This window comes from Trichechus manatus, unplaced genomic scaffold, assembly GCF_000243295.1.
Source record: "Trichechus manatus latirostris isolate Lorelei unplaced genomic scaffold, TriManLat1.0 scaffold00056, whole genome shotgun sequence".
In the NCBI taxonomy this organism is placed as follows: domain Eukaryota; kingdom Metazoa; phylum Chordata; class Mammalia; order Sirenia; family Trichechidae; genus Trichechus; species Trichechus manatus.
In genome coordinates this window covers 15,296,517-15,316,623 of record NW_004443992.1, presented here as the reverse complement: position 1 = coordinate 15,316,623, position 20,107 = coordinate 15,296,517, and the positions used below count along the sequence as shown (strand labels likewise).

At 38.0% G+C, this 20,107-nt stretch overlaps 1 protein-coding gene across 1 annotated transcript in view; it reads left to right on the top strand.

Moving 5' to 3' along the window:
• Positions 1-20,107, top strand: part of PLEKHM3 (pleckstrin homology domain containing M3) — a 217,514-nt gene that overhangs the window by 178,251 nt on the left and 19,156 nt on the right. The window contains exon 7 of the mRNA XM_004378281.2: positions 5,317-5,474. Coding sequence (XP_004378338.1) covers positions 5,317-5,474 — 158 coding nt within the window. The remainder of the gene's footprint in view (positions 1-5,316; positions 5,475-20,107) is intronic.

Sequence of the window (20,107 nt, the reverse complement as noted above, 5' to 3'; positions counted from 1 at the left end):
ATCATATGTTACCTCCTGAAATGGTTGAACGTCAACCAATTCTTTTTGGTATAGTGACTCTGTGTATTCCTTCCATCTTCTTTTGATGCTTCCTGCATCGTTTAATATTTTCCCCATAGAATCCTTCAGTGTTGCAACTTGAGGGTTGAACTTTTTCTTCAGTTAGAAAACTACAAATAGAAATACCATATGATCCAGCAATCTCACTCCTAGGAATATATCCTAGAGAAGTAAAGCTGTCAAATGAATAGACATATGCACACCTGTGTTCATTGCAGCATTGTTCACAATAGCAAAAAGATGGAAACAACCTAGATACCCATCAACAGATGAATGGATAAACAAACTATGGTACATACACACAATGGAGTAGTATGCAATGATAAAGAACAGTGATGAATCTGCGAAGCATCTCAACATCGATGAATCTGAAGGGCATACGCTGAGTGAAATAAGTCACTCACAAAAGGACAAATATTGTGTGAGACCACTACTATAAAAACTCATGAAAAAGTTTACACACAAAAAGGAACAATCTTTGATGGTTGCAAGGGAGGGGAAGGGTAGGGATGGAAAAACACTAAATATACAATAGATAAGTGGTAACTTTGGTGAAGGGTAAGACAGTACACAATACTGGGGAAGCTAGCACAACTTGTCAAACGCAAGGTCATGGAAGCTCCATAGACACCTCCAAACTCCCTGAGGGACTGAATTACTGGGCTGAGGATTGGAGGGACCATGGTCTCAGGGAACATCTAGCTCAATTGGCATAACATAGTTTTAAAGAAAATGTTGTACATTCTACTTTGGTGAGTAGCGTCTGGTATCTTAAAAGCTTGTGAGCAGCCATCTAAGATACTCCACTGGTCTCACCCCATCAGGAGCAAGTGAGAATGAAGAAAACCAAAGAGAAAAGGGAAAGATTAGTCCAAAGGACTAATGGACCACAACTATGACAGCCTCCACCAGCCTGAGTCCAGTACAACTAGATGGTGCCCGGCTATCACCACTGACTGCTCTGACAGGGATCACAGTAGAGGGTCCTGGACAGAACTGGAAAAAAATGTAGAGCAAAATTCTAACTCACAAAAAAAGACCAGACTTACTGGCCTGACAGAGACTGGAGAAACCCTAATAGTATGGCCACCGGACACCCTTTTAACTCAGTAATGAAGTCACTCCTGAGGTTCACCCTTCAGCCAAAGTTAAGACAGGCCCATAAAACAAAATGAGACTAAAGGGGCACATCAGCCCAGGGGCAAGGACTAGAAGGCAGGAGGGGACAGGAAAGCTGGTAATAGGGAACCCAAGGTTGAGAAGGGAGAGTGTTGACATGTCATGGGGTTGGTAACCATTGTCACAAAACAATATGTTTACTGTTTAATGAGAAGGTAGTTTGTTCTGTAAACCTTCATCTAAAGTACAATAACAAAATAATAAAGAGTTTAGGGGCCTGGAGGAGAAAGGATATTTAAGAGGCTTACAAGACTCAGTCTTGCCCTCAAGCAACTTACATTCTTTTAGGTTACCCCATATGAAATTGCCATTTTAATAGGTGAAAATGACCAAATATCAACACTTTTATCTGTCCAGCATATAATCGGATAAGTTAAACAATCACCTGTTTAAACAATAACAACGAGTATGAAATAGCATCAAATTCTGTATTGAATTATGTGATATAAAGGTTTCAATAACTGGAGAGAAGCACAGGAGGTCAGCGACAGCTGAAGAAGCCAAAGGTGACTTTTCAGATCAAGAAAGAGTAGATCTGAGCCTTGAAGCCTAGGTGACATATAAGTAAGTGCTAAGAAAAGAAGAGAGAACGCAGATAGAGGAATGACATGGGTGAAGGCATGGGAGCAAGAGTAAGCATCTTCTACCCAGGGAAAAGTTTGCTCACAGCAGAAGATATATATTGAGAACTGGAAAATGCAGCAGGAGTGGTAGTCTAGAATCAGTTTATGGAGACACTTGCACACCAGGCAAAATGTAAGCTCTAGTTCTGTCCAGTTCACTCTTGTGTTCAGTATCTGGGACATAGTAACTCAATGAAGTATTATGGAATGAATGAGTAAAGAGTTTTTATTGATGATAAAATAAGACTTCACTGAAGCTTTGAGGGAAATATGATAACATGATGAAAGTGATGTCTAAAACTGATTAATATGTATGCTGGATGGATCAAAGACTGGGATCAGTGAATGAAATTAGATTATTAATCTAGAGAGTGGTAACGAGAGCATGGATAAAAAGAGACTTATACTAGAGACATTTAAAAGAGAATCAACATAAACTCTGAAAATATGCTAAATGATGGAAGCCAGTCACAAAAGACCACATCTGTATGATTCTGTTTATGTGAAATGTCTGTAATGGGCAAATCTTTAAATACAAAAAGTAGGTTATTGGTTGCATAGTCCTGGGGGATAAGGGGGAAAGGAGTGTTACTGCTAATAACCAAAACCAAATCAAACCTGTTGTCATCAAGTTGATTCTGACTCATAGCGACCCTATAGGACAGAGTAGAACTGCCCCATAGAGTTTCCAAGGAGCACCTGGTGGATTCGAACTGCTGACCTTTTGGTTAGCAGCTGTAGCACTTAACTACTACTCCAGGTAACCACTAATAGGTACAAGGTATTTTTTTGGTGTGAGTGTTGAAAATGTTCTAAAATTGTGGTGATGATTGCAAAACTGTGAATATACTAAAAACCATTGAATTGTGTGCTTTAAATAGGTGAATTGTGTGGTGTATAAATTATATCTCAATAAAGCTATTATTAAAAGAGAGGGAAAAAAACTGGTGAATGACAGGATATATGTGTTTGATGGAGATAATGAGCTACTCACTACAGACCGCTTAATTTCCAGTTTGATTCTCAGTGAAATAACATGAATGGCCATTAATACCATTATTATTTAATATTGTTTTAGAAGTGCTGGACAATGCAATAAGACATGACATATAAACAAGCGATATAAATATTAGAAAGGAAGGGACCAGGGGATTATTTCCAGAAAATCCAAAAAGATCACCTTAAACAGATTAGCATGGAGGAAAATTCAATAATATGTTCGTATGTGCCAATAATATGTTCTAGTGCCAATATTTTCTAGTGTACCAGCAGTAGCTAATAAGAAAAAAACATTATACAAAAGTTTAACCTTGAAATAACCTAAATAATAAATGTGCATGGCTTATACAAGGGTAAAAAAACCACACATTTTTTATTAAACAATTATAAAAGAAGATTTAATAAGGTAGAGATATGTATCATGTTTTAAATAAGAATTAGCTCTAAGTAGGAATAAATATACATTGCTGGCAGTGTAATCTGGTAAAATAAGAGCCTTCAAAATGTTCATACCCTGTCTCCTAAACAGAGGAAAAGCTTTATGCATAGATGCTAATTTTATCTTTTAGATACTGGATGATACCTCTCATGTCCTCTGTGAGGTCTTCTCATCCTCAGTTCCTTCAAACAATCTTTACTCATCTGGCTTCCATACTATTCTACGTGCTGGTTGTTTTCTCCTAAATGAATTATAGTTTGTTAGTGCCTCTCTTTTAATTGTGGTATTAACCTTAGTTGTTTAGGGAAGAGTGAAGTAAGGAAAACCAAACTCAGTTGAAGTATTGTTACCACAATTTAGAAATAACCCTATGACATATTGGAAAGTGTTTACTGGTGGTTGGATATATGATTTGGTAGTGGTTATTTCCTAGAAAGTATGTATTATGTGTTGCTATTAGGAGCATGCCTTGCTGAGGTTTATTGGAGTTAACTGTCCCTGAAAGAAAATAAATAAAGGAGGTCAATCTATGGCTTCCTAAAGATAATGTGGAGAAGAGCAAGTTCAAGTATGGTGGCACATTTATCTGCTTGACCCAGGATAATCTCTACACCCTTTCTTAAGGAAAAAAACCACTCTTATAAAGCAGTAAACCTGATTTTTTTTGTGCACTTTTTGCATTTTAATCAAAAAAACATACACATTGAATGTGGAAAAACACAAAAATACACAAAGTGAAAGATTTACTTCTCCAACTTGTTCCCCTCCCTAGAAGTAACCACTACTATGTTTATTTTTAAAACATCATGGGATTTTTCCATGATATTTTAAAAACTACCTCAGTTTTTATCTCCAATATTAATGTATAGTTTTATTTTATGGAAGAACACATGATCACATTCTTTGTAGTCTTTTATTTTTGTATTAACCAGTACTACTACTTACTCATCTTGGCATTGTAATTTCTCTTTAGGTATGGTTTCCTACATTTCCCTCAGATGTTATTTTTATGTTAACATTTGCAAGAAAGTATTCAGTTATTTCCAAAAGAAAATTTATTTTGTTCTTTTTTTTTATATCAAAATTAGCGTGTATAGGCACATGTGTTAATGTGAGTGAAATAAAGGCAAATTTTATCTTGTTAGCGTGTGAACTCCTGAAGTGTTTGAAGCCTATACAGTGTTAGTTAAGTGAGGAGGAATCTGACTGCCCATGGGTCCTAAACTCATGGTTGTTTGCAGGCCCAACAGGTGAGACAAGCAGATGCAAGACACTAGGGCCTGGGGGGATGACTGTCACCAGAGGAAATGTGCCTTACCTGGAGCAAGCAGCCCCATCATCATAGTAGAATTCAGGCTTAGTTTTGTAAAATCTTCTATCTTCCAGGTGAAGCCAAAATCTGGACTTTTCTGTGGAACCTCTCAATCTTTAAACAGGCTCATTTTTAAAAAACAATGTACAAGATTTTTTTAAAAAATCTATAGGCTGAATATGGCCCTCAAACTGCCAGTTTACAACCTCTTTGTATTATTATACTTACCAGCAGCAAAAATACATATATACATATATGTTTCCCCCACATTTGCTGTATAGTCTTAAGAGGATATGGCGAAAAGGTGTTATTGAATTTACAACATAAAATTCTACATTGATATGTACCCTTATGTTTTGACTTTATTTTGGGAAATCCATCACACTCCTCTTATACCACACCGTAACTGTGAACTTGATCTCTGGAAGTAGGGCTCCCCATTTCTTGGTCCTCAATGCCCTGTACCACATTACAAAGAAAGGAATACAAAAGAAGTTTGAGCATCTTCATTTTCCAACCTCCAGTAGTTTAAATGAGAGTTCTTTCAGACCTAAAATACTATGTCTTTTCTTTCTCCTAGTTGCTGAGAAATTGTAATTAGAGGTTTTCCTGTTGTGTAAAGGAAAGGAATTCCAGTCCTCCTGCATCCGCAAGACTTCTGTTCTCAATGAATTTGCTTCCCTGTCCCATTTCTCTTTCTGCAGGTGATAGAGGGAAAGCTGGCTCCATTCTTGGGCAAGGTCATTAAATTTGCCACCTCACACGTGTACAGCTGCAGTCTGTGTAGCCAGAAGGGGTTCATCTGCGAAATCTGTAACAATGGAGAGATCCTCTACCCCTTTGAGGATATTTCAACAAGCAGGTACTGAATATCTTGTCTCATAAAAGAATACCTGAATATGTCACATGCAGTTTGATTTGGCAAAGGAAGGCCAACTTTTAGTCAAGTACTGTGTCTCTGTCTCAGCCTGAATTGGGTTTCCATTATACTTAGAGAACATTTTTTTACCCTATGGTTTCTTATATTTAATTTCAGCTTTTACCTTGCTACCTTTTTCCAGAATGAGATAACAGAGTTGAAAAGAAACATACCCTAGCTCTGCCTTTTTAGGTAACAGTGTTCAGATTCATTTTTAGAATGAAGATTGGGGAAGAAGAATCTTTACAACCTTTTCAGGGCCAAGTGAAAGGCAATAGGAAATGGCAGTCATAGAGGAAAGCCAAAATTGATGGGCCTCTAGGAATAAAACTAGAGGACCCCGGTGAACAGCTGTCTGGCTCACCACATACTTGTCTCCACAGATGCACTGCAGTGTAGTGATGAAAGTTTTAGGACCCAAAGGAGAGAAAAGTGGAAGTTTATGTGGGATTATTCTTCTAACCAAAGTAATATTTGGGCATCATCACATCCATTGATTGATGGATAATTTTTTCCGCACTAACATAAGAGCAGGGTTTTTACTGTTGCTTTTTTTGAATCACAAAATGATACATATCACTTTTCCTTTCATCCCAAAAGTGTAATAGAAATATACACTGTTTGTGTGTACATGCACTGGATTCTTTGGGCATGAATATAATGGCTCATTTCCCACCCTGCAGGGCTCACTTACACTGTGGTTCAGAACAGAAGGTGAGGCATATAGCCAGGGAGAGTTGAAACATGTAGGGTAGAGCTAGGTCTTAAGAGTTGACTCAGCCATTCTGGCCTCTTCTTAAGCCCAAAGACTATTTGTAAACTCCCAGGAAGTTGGGTTGGCCACACATACAGAAATACAGACACAAAAACACACAACCATACGTACGCTGCAGTCTCCAGTTTCTTGAGTACAGGTTCTTGACCCATAGCCTAGAGATTTAGACACACCTCTTCAAAATGCATCCCACACAAAAACTTGTACACAAATGCTTATAGCATCACTGTTTATAATAGCCAAACAATGGAAACAATCCAAATGTATATCAACTGATGAATGGATAAACATAATGTGGTATATCCATCCAAAAAAAAGTACTAGTACATGCTACAATGTGGATGAACCTTAACAAAATTATGCTAAGTAAAAGAAGTCACTCACATAAGGCCACATATTGTATGATTCCATTTATATGAAATGTCCAGATAGGCAAATCCATAGTGACAGAAAGTAGATTAGTGATTGTCAGAGACTTGGGGGAAGGAGGAAAGGAGAAGTAACTACTAATGGATACAAGTTTCTTTTTAGGGTGATAAACATGTTCTGGAATTGAATTGTGGTGATGGTTATATGATCTTGAGAATACACTAAAAACCACTGAACTGTATACATTAAGAGGGTGAATTGTATGGTATGTAAATTATATCTCAATTTAAATTTTTTTAAATAAAAAAATAAAATTCAATTTAAAAACATACATCTAATTGAGTAGATCATATGCTGGCCCACAAAACAAACCTCAATAAATTTAAAAAGATTGAAACCATACCAAGTATGTTCTCTGATACAATGGAATTAAAGATCCACAATAGAAAAAATTCTGGGAAACTGCAAAATATTTGGCAATTAAACAATATACTTCTCAATAACTCATGGGTCAAAGAAAAGATCAAAAAGGAAATTAAAAAAATATTTTTAATTGAATGGAAATGAAACCAAACGCACTGCTGTTGAGTCGATTCCCCCTCATAGTGATCCTATAGGACAGAGTAGAACTTATGGCATACAGTTTCAAAGGCTGTAAATCATTATGGAAGCAGACTACTCCACCTCCTTCTCCATATCCTGCAAGTGAGCAGGTCGGGTTTGAACTGCTGACCTTTCAGTTAGCAGCTGAGCACTTTAACCACTGTACCGCCAGGGCTCCAAAAATGAAACAATATATCAAAATTTATGGGATGTACTAAAGTAGTGCTTAGAATGAAATTTATAGCTATGAGTACCTATATCCGGGAAGTAGGAAGGTCTTAAATCAATAACCTAGGATTCTACCTTAAAAACTAGATAAAGAAGAGCAACCTAGACCCAAATCAAGCAGAAAAAAGGAAATAATAAAGATTAGAGCAGATATTAATGAAATAGAAAACAGAAAAACAATAGATCAGTGAAACCAAAAGTTAGTTGTTTGAAAAGATCAATAAAATTAACACACCCTTAGCTAGACTGACCAAGGAATTAAGAGATAAGACAGAAATTGCCAAAATCAGGAATGAAAGAAGGTATATCACTACTGACTATAAAGGAATACTATAAACAACTTTATACCAATTAATCAGACAACTTAAATGCAATGGACAAATTCCTAGAAAGACACAAAGTACCAAAATTGACTGTGGAAGAAACATAAATATTTGTAGACCTATAACAAGTTAAGAAATTTTATTAGTAATTTAAAAATCTTCCCATAAAGAAAAATCCAGGCCCAGATAGCTACATTAGGGAATTCTGTTGAATATTTTAAAAAATAATGCCAATTCTTCACAAACTGTTTCAGAGAATGGAAGATGAGAGAACATTTCCCAACTCATTTTATGAATTCTGTATTACCCGCATACCAAAGCCAGATAAAAACATGACAAGAAAACTGCAAACGAATATCCTTCATAAGCAAAGACACAAAACTCCTTAAAAGAATATTAGCAAACCAAATTCAGCGACATGTAAAAAATATTATACATCCTGACCAAGTGAGATTTATCCCAGTAAAGCAAGGTTGATTTAGCATCCAAAAATCAATTAATTTAATACACTATATACCTTAGGCTCTAAAGACACAAAACCAGTGAAGTGTATATGTGTGTGTATGTATGTATGTATCTATCTATCTATCTATCTATCTATGTATCTATATATATATATAAAGAGAGATTTATCTCAAGGAAATGGCTCACATGGCTGTAGAGGTTGGCAAGTCCCAAATCCGTGAGTCAGGCGTCAGGCTGGAGGCTTCTTCTGACTCCTATAAGCTGCAGGGGCTGATGAACCCAAGATTAGCAGGTCAGATGGCAGGCCACTGGCTCATGGGCTGTGGAGGCCAACAAATCCAAGATTCGCAGGTAAGATAGCAGACTGCTGACTCTCAGGCTGCAGAGCAGGCAATACAACGGGTATTTGGCTCAAGTCCCAAGAACCGGAGGTCAGATGATGATGAGCCAGATGCAGGACCCAGAGCAAGCAAGTGAGCTTTGCCAAAATATCCATATATATATTGGATGTAGGTCACACCCCTGAGGAAACTCCCCTTACAACTGATTGGCTGATCACATCAGATCACATCATGGAAGATGACTACATGATTACAAAACTGCCAAACCACTGAGAATCATGGCCCAGCCAAGTTGACACACAACCTTAACTATCACACTATATTAATAAAATAAAAGACAAAAACTCAACAATTATCTAAACAGACACATAAAAAGCATTTGACAAAATCCAGCACCCATTTACGAAAAAAAAAAAAATCGTAATTAGAGATAGAAGGAAACTTGCTCAACTTGATAGAGGGCATTTACAAAAAACCTACAGCTAACATCACACTTAATGGTGAGAGATTGAATACTTTCCCTGTAAAACTGGTAACAAGGCAAGGATGTCTGTTTTTGTCTCTTTTATTTAACATTGTAGAGGTTCTAGCCAGTAAAATAAGACAAAAAGAGAAAATGACAGAGAGAGAGAAATTAAAGGCTCAGATTGGGAAAAAGAAAACTGCCTTTAGTCACAGAGGACAATCTTTTATGTAGGAAATTTTAAAGAATCCACACACACAAAAAAGGAAACTGAAACCGCAAGAGTATGACCCCCAGACACCCTTCAGCCGAAGATTAGACAGGCCCATAAAACAAAACAAGACTAAAGGGGCACACCAGCCCAGGGGCAAGGACTAGAAGGCAGGAGGGGACAGGAAACCTGGTAATAGGGAACCCAAGGTCAAGAAGGGAGAGTGTTGACATGTCATGGGGTTGTTAACCAATGTCATAAAACAATGTGTATACTAACTGATTAATGAGAAGCTAGTTTGTTCTGTAAACCTTCATCTGAAGTGCAATTAAAAAAAAAAAAAGAAACTAAAGACTCTGGCACTAATAGCTACAACAAATATTAAACACAGCCCAGCTCCTAGACAGATTAGCATAAAACTTCAAACTAAAAGACAAGTTACCTCAGTTCTTATTACCAATACATCATGTCTAGGTTTCAACATAAAATTACAAGGCATATTACAGGCAAGAAAAACACAGTCTAAAGAGACAAAGCAAGTTTCAGAACCAGACTCAGATATGACACAGATTCTGAAATTATTAGACAGGAAATTTAAAATAACTATTATTTATATGTTAAAGACTGAAGAAAGAGCAAGCAGGATGATACCAAAATATCTTCACCTGGGAATATCATAGTCAAATTGCAAAAGACCAACAATTAACTCAAAATGGATCTTAGGCCTAAATGTAAAATGCATAAATGTGTAAAACTTCTAGAAGATAACACAGGATAAAATCTAGGTGATCTTGGGCTTGGTGATGACTTTTTTTGTTTTGTTTTTTAATCGTGAAAAAATATATTTGGCATAAAATTTGCCATTTTAACCGTTGTTAAGTATATAATTCATTGGCATTAATTACATTCACGATGTTGTGCAACCAACATCACCATCTGTTTCCAAAATTTTTTATCATCCCAAACAGAAACTCTGCCTGTTAAATAATCACTGCCCATTCCTCCCCTCCCCTGCCTCTGGTAACCTCTAATCTACTTTCTGTATTCTAGATATTTCATATAAGTGGAATCATACAATATTTGTTCTTTTGTGTCTGGCTTATTTCACTTAGCATAATGTGTTCATGGTTCATTCATGTTGTAGCATACATTAAAATTTCATTCCTTCTTGTGGCTGAATGATAGTCCATTATATGTATATATCACATTTTGTTTATCCATTCATCTGTTGATAGACACTGGGTTGTTTTAACCTTTTGGATGTTGTGAATAATGCTGCAATGAACATTGTTGTACAGGTATCTGAGTCCTTGCTTACAATTATTTTGAGTATATACCTAGGAATGGAATTACTGAGTTGGTGATACATTTTTAAATATACCACCCAAAGCACAATCCAGGAGAGAAAAAATGATAAGTTGGAGTTTATTAAAATTAAAAACTTCTGCCCTGTAAAAGGCACTGAGAGAATGAAAAGATAAGCCACAGACTAGGAGAAAATATTTGCAATATATATATCTGATAAAAGGACTTGTATCCAAAACATACAAAAAGCTGTTAACACTCAGCGATAAGAAAACAAACAACCCAAATAAAAATGGGCAAAAGATCTGAACAGACATCTTACCAAAGAAGATGTACAGATGGCAAATAACTATATGAAAAAATGCTCAGCATCATATATTATTAGGGAATTCCACATTGAAAAACAGTGAGATACCACTACACACCAATTCAACAACCCACTGCTGTTGAGTCAATTCCAACTCATAGCAACCTTACAGGAGATAGTAGAACTGCCCCCATAGGGTTTCCAAGGCTGTAATCTTTATGGAAGCAGATAGCCACATCTTTCTCCCACAGAGCAGCTGGTAGGTTCAAACCACCAACCTTTCAGTTAATGGCCAAGCACTTTACCACTGCACCACCAGGGCTCCTACACACCTATTAGAATGGCTAAAATCCAAAAATCTGACAATACCAAATGCTGTCGAGAATGCAGAGCAGTTCATTGATGGTGGGAATGCAAAATGATACAACCACTTTGGAAGACAATTTGGCAGTTTTTTTACAAAGCTAAACATAGTCTTACCATATGACCCAGAAATTGCGCTCCTAGGTATTTACCCAAATGAACTAAAAACTCTGTCCTCATAAAAACCTTCTTACAAGTGTTCATAGCAGCTCTATTCATAATTGCTGAAAAACTAGAAACAACAAAGATGTTCTTCCGTAGGTGAATAGATAAACAAAACAATGGAATGTTACTCAGTGATAAAAAGACATGAGCTATCAAACCACAAAAAGAACATGGAGGAACTATAAATGTGTATCACTAAGTGAAAGAAGCCAGTGTGAAAAGGCTACATACTCTGTAATCCCAACTATGTGACATTCGGGAAAAGGCAAAACTATAGAGATAATAAAACTGATCAGTGGTTGCCAAGGGTTCAGGAGGAGGGACCTGTTGCCATCGAGTCAATTCCAACCCATAGCAACCCTACAGGACAGAGTAGAACTGCCCCATACGGTTTCCAAGGAGCAGCTGGCGGATTCAAACTGCCAACCTTTTGGTTAGCAGCTATGATCACTTAACCACTGCACCACCAGGGCTCCTATTGTAATGGTGCATATATGACATTATGTATTTGTCAAAATCTATAGTATTGTACAACACAAAGAGTGAACCCTACTGTAAACTGTGGAGTTTAGTTAATAATAATGAATTAATATTGGTTCATTAACGTAACAAGTGTACCACACTGATGCAAGACGTTAATAACCCGTTGCCATCAAGTCAATTCCGACTCATAGCAACCCTATGGGGCAGAGTAGAACTGCCCCATAGGATTTCCAAGGAGCAGCTGGTGGATTCAAACTGCTGACCTTTTGGTTAGCAGCCAAGCTCTTAACCGCTGTGCCACCAGGGCTCCCAGATGTTAATAGTTGGGGAAACTGTTTGTAGGGGAGGGGGAGGGTATATGGGAATCTCTGCACTATCTCTTCATTTTTCTGTAAATCTAAAACTATTCTACAAAATAAAGTCTATTAATTAAAATTTAAAAATTCATTCAACTGAACGGTTGACTCTAAGATCAAAGCTAAGCCTGCAATTTTTAATAAACTTTATTCATTAGAGAAATTTCAGATTTACAGAATCAGCCATTTCTCGAAGGACCCTGGTTCCTTTTATTGGAGAATGATATTAAGAACTAAGAGCTGGGCACTGGGCTGCGCACACACTTTTAAAGCCCTCAGTCCTAGGACTCATCCCCTGAGTAGAGAAGAGACTTTCCCCTCTGGCTACACATCAGAAGCTCCTGAGAGGCTTGGTTTTTTTTTTTTTTTTTTTTTAATCCCCAGAATCTATATTTTCAAAGGATCCACAGCTGATATTAAGGTGCAACCAGAAGAAAGAATCACTTCTCTAAAACAGCTGTGGTCCTAGTCAGAGGGGCTGGGTTCTCACAACCAAAACGACCACATTAGCACATCTCTGGGCTCACAGGGGCCCTTACCCAGCAGGAAAGAACGTGTAGCTGTTTGGAATCTCTCTCTCCCTTGGTCAGATGCAGCTCTCTAAGCTTGCACAAATGTCTGAGTCATAAGGAACCCTGACCAGCCTTCCTGGAATTCCAGGTTAATAATACTTTCCAACAACCCCTTGAGCTTTCTCTTGGTATTCAGTTTCCAGTTAAACACTGGGAGAAGATTATACAAGTATATGGGAAATGGGAGTCCCTGGGTGGCACAAACCATTAAGCACTCGACTACCAGCCAAAAGGTTGGTAGTTCGAACCCACTCAGGGCACCTTGGAGGACAGGCCTGGTGATCTGCTTCTGAAAGGTCACAGCCTTGAAAATCCTATGAAGCAGTACTGCTTTGTACACACAGGGTCACAATGCATCAGAATTGATTTGCTGGCAACTAAGAACAAAATGGGAAAGAGCAAAAAGAAACACTAATAAAAAATGTATTAAAGGAAAACTTTAATCAGACATACTAAGTTGCTGATTTAAAACTTATGTCAGTAAAGATGTGTTGAATAAATAAATGTGATATAAATTTGAATAGTGATGGAAATTTTTAAAATCTGTGTGTAACTGAAATCTTTATGGATTAAGTAATATGATGTCTGAGATTTGCCTGAAAATAATCTGATCGTGGGAGAGGGGGAATAGATACAGATAAAAGAGACTGGCCAGGAGTTGATAGTTGCTGAAGCTGAATGATGGGTGCACAGGAGTTTATTATACTATTCCCTGTATGTTTTAATATGTTTGAAATTTTCCATAGTAAAAAATATTTTAAAATCTGTATATAAAATCTTAGAACTGAGGTAGATTCTTTGCCACATATCCTTGACCATTTTGCTAAATTCAACACCCTTGTGTCCTCAGAAATATGCTTAATACCCTTTCAGACCCAAATATCATTTGAATGGCATAGTTACAATTCAGTAAAAAACATTTTACAAGCATTAGAACGATTCGTTCTTTCAATAAATGACTTACTGAGTGTACTCTGTGTACTACATCGGGTTAGGTTCTGCTCCTTGCTCACAAATAGTTTACAGTCTAGTGAGAGACAGACAAGCAAATAGGCAGTCTGTTAAAGTGTGGTAGGAGTCACGGTCAAGGGTGTGTACCCAGAGCTCCTAGAGGCGGTATAATCCACAGGAATGATGTGCGTTGTAGGTGAGAGAAAGAAGTTGTATAATTTCTAAAAATATTAGAGAGCTCTACATTGAACTCTAAAGCACTGATCTATGTACTTCAGTATTAGAATATACTCAGTTTTTGCATACTTGTTTGATTATCACCACACATCAAACATAGGTGAGTTTTTTCAGACTTTCTTTTCCTTGTTCATTTAATCATTATGAAGGAAGAATGAATTTGTCATTTAAAATGTCCATGCCATACTTATATGTAGGGCACCATCTCTGGCAGACACTAGAGAATGTGATGCGATTATAGGGGAATGGCACTAACATGTACTAGTGCCAACAATTTACATATCTCATCATCTAATTCTTACACCAGTCCTCTGAGAGAATATAGTACCTCCATTTTAACAATGGGGAAACCAAGGTTCAGAGAAGGTAAGTGACTTTCCCAGGGCTCGTGGCTTTTTAAAACTTGAACCCAAATATTTCCAACTCCAAAATCAATGCTTTTTTCACTAATATCACTGCTTCTTCTATATGTGTAGTCTTCAAAGCTTTTTGCAGTATACCCTCTAAAAGAAATCTGAAAAATTATGTACCTCCATGACTATGAGTCGGAATCGACTCAACAGCGTACAGCAACAACACAATCATTAAATAAGACTCCTCCCAAAATAGTATTTTGAACTGTTCCTTTGTTTGCTACCCTTGAAGTTTTTACACTTGGAGCAATGAGCCATAGTTAAATGCGGATAGGTGAAAGACAGGCCTTTCTTTTGTCAACTGGCAGAAGTTCTGTTGTGAGGAGAATGGGCAAGGAGACCATGGCAGAAATTCCACCTCAGGAGCATTCCTAGGCAGGTCAGGTTTGCGAAGGTGCACCTTTGGGAGCTGTTGTGTTGTTGTTAGCTACCCTCTAGTTGGCCCCAAAAGAGCCCTGGTGGCACAGCGGTTAAGCGCTTAGCTGCTAACTGAAAGGTCAGCAGTTCAAACCCACCAGCCAATCCATAGAAGAAAGATGTGGCAGTGCGTTTCTGTAAAGCTTACAGCCTTGGAAACCTATGGGGCAGTTCTGCTCTATTCTATAAAGTCACTATGAGTTGGAATCTACTCGACAGCAGTGGGTGTGTGAGTTGACCCCAACTCATAGCAACCCCAACTCATAGCAACCCCATGCTCAGTGGAACATAATGCTGCCCAGTCCTGCACCATCTCTATGAGCAGTTGTGGATCAGACCATTGTAATCCATAGGCTTTTCACTGGCTGATTTCAGATTAGATCGCCTTTCTTCCTAGTCTGTCTTAGTCTAGAAGCTCCACTGAAACTTATTCAGCATCATAGCAACATGCAAGCCTCCACTGACAGATAGGTAGGGGCTGCACATGAGGTGCATTGGCCAGAAATCTACCCGGTCCCCCGCATGGAAGGAAGAATTCTGAGGCTGCAGCTTAATCAGGTTTAAGGATGTAAACCCCAGCTTGCTGCACTGCAGCAGCCTCCCCTGCCTTCAGAAAATAATGCTGACAGTTTTACCTTGAGATATTGTTTCTTTTCAAACACAAATTACCTCTCCCTAACCTAAGTAGGAAACACTAAAATCCAAATTGCAAGATTTTAAATACAATAGGAAGAACATGAATCGCAAGACTGCTGTACTTAAGCCTAATCCAGCATTTACCATCCTAGATGACTACAACTAAAGCACAGCTTTCAGAGGTAAACATTCTGCTAAGACAATGATAAGATCCCACATCCTAAAGAAATAGAAATGACAAAACATGCCCTCCTCCATTGAGAATAAGAAATAAGGGCTCTAACTTTTAAGAATTACAAGTCAGATATTTAGGTTGATTCTGCTGTAAACCTTGAAGGAAAACAATGAATATAAACACACACAAAAAAGTCACCTAAATCCATAAAATGAACCTAAACCTGTATCTGGAAATATCTTTCAATTATCCCCCTATCCAGCTTTCTTGCTGGCGTATCTACATGTTACTCATCTTCTCTTGTTCCTAAGGACACCTTTCCTAATGCTGCTAAGGAGATCATCCTGCTTTCATCATTTCTGAGAAGATGCCATTCCTGAATCTTGAAATGCTTCAAGATCACAAATATATAAGCACTTCATCTTAAAAACACTCAGCGTGCATTTTAACATGAGACTTACAGAATAAACTAGCTAGCATAAATCAGTTCCATCCTTTCTGTCCCAATCCATTGGGCTTTGTTGATTTTTTCATGTGCCATACAAATCATCCCCACAGTTTTTCCAAAATGGAGAACATTGCCCGTCAAGATTTTCTGGCCCCTATACCATTTTTGGAGCCCTGGTGGTGCAGTGGTTAAGAGCTCAGCTGCTGTCCAAAAGGTTGGCAGTTTGAATCCACCAGCCACTCCTCAGAAACCCCATGGGGCAGTTCTACACTGTCCTATAGGGTCACTAGGAGTCGGAATCAACTCAACAACAACAGGCTTGAGTTTTTTGGTATACCATTTTCAGCTAGATTTAAATATAAGCATACTATAAGAAGATTATAATACATACAATGGAATATTATTCTGCCATAAGAGAAATGAAGTTCTGATATACGCTATGTATGACATAAATGAATACATTATGCTACATGAAATAAGCCAGATGGAAAAGGACAAATATCACATGATCTCGCTTAAATGAAATATCTGTAATAGGCAAATGCTATAGAGACAGAAAGTAGATTAGTGGTTACCAGGGGTCTGGGGGTGGGGGTGGAATGTGGGTAATAGGAAGTTATTACTTAATGGGTACTGAGTTTCAGTTTGCGGTGATGAAAAAGTTTTGGAAATAAATAGTAGTGATTGCAAAAAAAGAGAAGATTATACTTAACACTAAGCCTGGTGTCCTCTGTACAGTAGGCATTCCATAAGTATTTATTGTTTGATGCAGCTCTCCCAAGTATATGTATATTCATCAGGATGCTGACAAAGCTTTTTAAATAAAGTAATTAGCTAAAAGATTTTAAAATACTTCCAAAGATGGAGAAGCATAGTAAAAGTCTGAAGTAATACTATAGCTTCATATGTAAGAATGAGGCAACTGATCTGCCATTTCAGGTATTTCTGTGGTGGGAACATCAGCCTGTCCCGGTCAACAACATTCACATGCTCTAGGGAAAGCATCAGAGGAAGTGTTATTCCTGTCTTAGTGGAACATCTGCAACTCAGTGGTTACTCTTCTAAAGGGGTTACTTGTTTTATAAAGCGATGGGGTTCAAGGGTGCAGTTTGTGCAGTACTTGCCAGCTTTTCTTTGTGTAAAGCTAGTTGACCATTCCTTCCTTTCCTCCAGGGAATAACGATTGCACTCTGAACCTTGACCTTACATCAACACCAAACTCTTACCAGTTGAGCGAATATGCTCTGACACCATGTCCAATCTGCGCACGTTTAAAACACATTTCCTACATCTGTCTGTTGAGAACAAACAATTAGCCTCATGGGAAAGTCCATAGCAAGCGAGTTTCTAACAGAGCTTATCCTTTTTTATATCTTTCAAATCTACTTTGTTGGGTTAACTTACAGAAAAAGAAGGCCTCCCAAAGAACATTGTCCAAGCTCCATTGTTTCATCCATCTGGCCAAACTCCAGAAATGTCCAACTTTTACTGAAGAACGTGAAGACTCCTCCGAACACACTTGACCTTTTGAATTGGACTTTGTCATTTTGCATTTCATTGCAATTCATACCACCCAGCCACCCTAAGGACCTAAACTTGTTGGGGCATGGACTTTTTTCTTTACCTTGGCACTTTCTGCCTTTCCTTAAGCTTTATATACGCTTGAAGTTTCAAATGGATAATTGTAGTCAAACCTTATAAAGATACGTTTAAAAAGAGAAAAAACCTGCTTTATTATAAAATGTAGAATTCTCTCTTCCCTTAGAAGATGCTGAGATGCATAACTTTTACTCAGCACAACTTTAGCAGCCCAGTAAGCGCTGTGTTTTCTGGTACCCTACTTCCCATTGATTTGCCTGTTTTAACGCAGAGCATGGGGAAAGGGTAGAGGCTGAATGTGGAGATAGGTTTGCCTAAAGTTGTCCCTTACTTATGTGCCTAGAAAATCATCAAACCCCAGCAGCCTTACAAAGGCTCTTCTGTGTTTTCTGGGAAGCCAGTTGTAGTTTTTAATTTTTTGAAGAAGAGTTCCATGGTTAGGCAGGATTTTCTTTTTTGGGGGGCGGGGGAGGGAGGGGGAGATGGGGAGACGGAGAAACAAAATTGCAGGGAAGGAGAGAGAAGCCCTGCTCAGAAGCTGGTTTTCTTCTGTGGCCTATTTACTCAGCCTTCGTTTTTGTCAGTCCTTGCACAAACAGGGTGAATACCTGGATTATGCCCTCATCTGGACTTGAGTACACATACATTACATACCCTTTTCTCCCTAATCAGCCTGACACATTCCTTTGTTGGTAAATGGTTCCAAAACAAACACTGTCAGTGCACCTAATTAGCAGGTTTGTGGGCTGCGCTTGGCAGTCTTGTTACATCCTGTTCAACAACGGAGAACAACAGCCTTGGCTAGGTCAGGCTTAAGGGATGGAACAGCTTCCCCCAATGTATGTCCTCTTTTTTAATGATATTTCCTTTCTGTGGCTTTTCTTGGGAAGCAGCCACTCAGTATTGTAATGAGGTGTGGGATCCTAGAAACAGCTAGAGGGAATTTGAACTCCTCTTGATAGGTACCTTTTCTGAGAGGAACTGCTTCCTTCAGTCTGCTTATTGTTCTTTTCTCTCTCTGGTATTGAAGACAAGCATATTGAGGAACTTTCTCGGTGGCTTTGATGGTGGAGGTTAAGACTCCTGCCTGTGTTTTAGAATCATAAACCAACAGGTAGAAAGGACTGGAGACTAAACATTTTTGGGGTGGAAAAACTGAAGCCCAGAGAGCTCATATATTTTGTGAGTGGCAGGAGCTGGGTGGTGACTTATGAAGATGGAATTCTACTCTTCTTAGGCCGTATGACTACGTACTTTTAAATGTATTTATTGTGTCAGTGAAGGTTTTCCTTGATAAAAACTCTTGAACACAATGCTAGTATTTTTGGCTTTTAAACTTTGGTCAAGAATAACTTGGTAAATAACATTTCACCTTGGCCTGGTGGCTCCTATATTCACATGTCAAAATGTTTCAGAATGTCTGCTAACACAGACAAGACTTTTGTGAAATCCTCAAGGCTGACCTGACCCTTTATGCCATTAAGTCACTGGATAAATACGGGGCATCTATAAACAAAATCTTAGCCATTGAGGCTGCCATTGTTTTTTGAGGCCATTTTAGTTACTTGAATAGATGACTGTCATCCCCACCTCGACATATTTCTTACCAAGCTTGTAGTTAGGTGTCTGGTTAATACTGTGTTAATCATCTGTTGCTTTAAATCCTTATTTTTTTGTTTGTTTGTTGGTTTAGAGGGAAAAAATGCTCATCATTATTTAACTCGTATTTTTACTTTCTAATACAAAATTAACTGATAGTCATTAAAGAAAATTTGAAAAGTACACAAACATACAGAGAAAAAATCCTGCATAGTTTATTTTTTCTACACAAATGTATGCATATATTTTAATAATATCAAGATCATATTGGATACATAATTTTATATCCAGCTTTTGTATCACACATTGTATCAGAACCAGGAAAATAGTCACATTTAATCTATAAACTTTTACTGCTGGGTATTTTACAGGGAAAAAAAAAATATTGGTTTTGAGATCACCTAATAAGCCGAGGCACCTAGTCCACGGAAAGATCACTGGACTGGGAATAAAGAAGCCCAGATGTCATTCCTAACTCTGCCACTAACTTGCTGTGTGGCCTTTGACAACCCACCCCTCTGGACTTACCTACCCGGCACACGACACTGTTCTAAGCTCTTCCTGACAAAGAAGGCTCCATCGCTCAGCATTTTGTCTTTGCCTGTTTGATAGCTTGTGCAAGGATGTTTTCCGTGAAGGTGACTGATTGTGATACAGTTTACCCAAAGGAATTAAGGTGCAAATTCAGACTGAGATTCAGTCCACCATTTGAAATCATATAAGCTCTGTGAGGAAATGCACTTTTTTTGTTTTGCTCACTACTCTATCTACT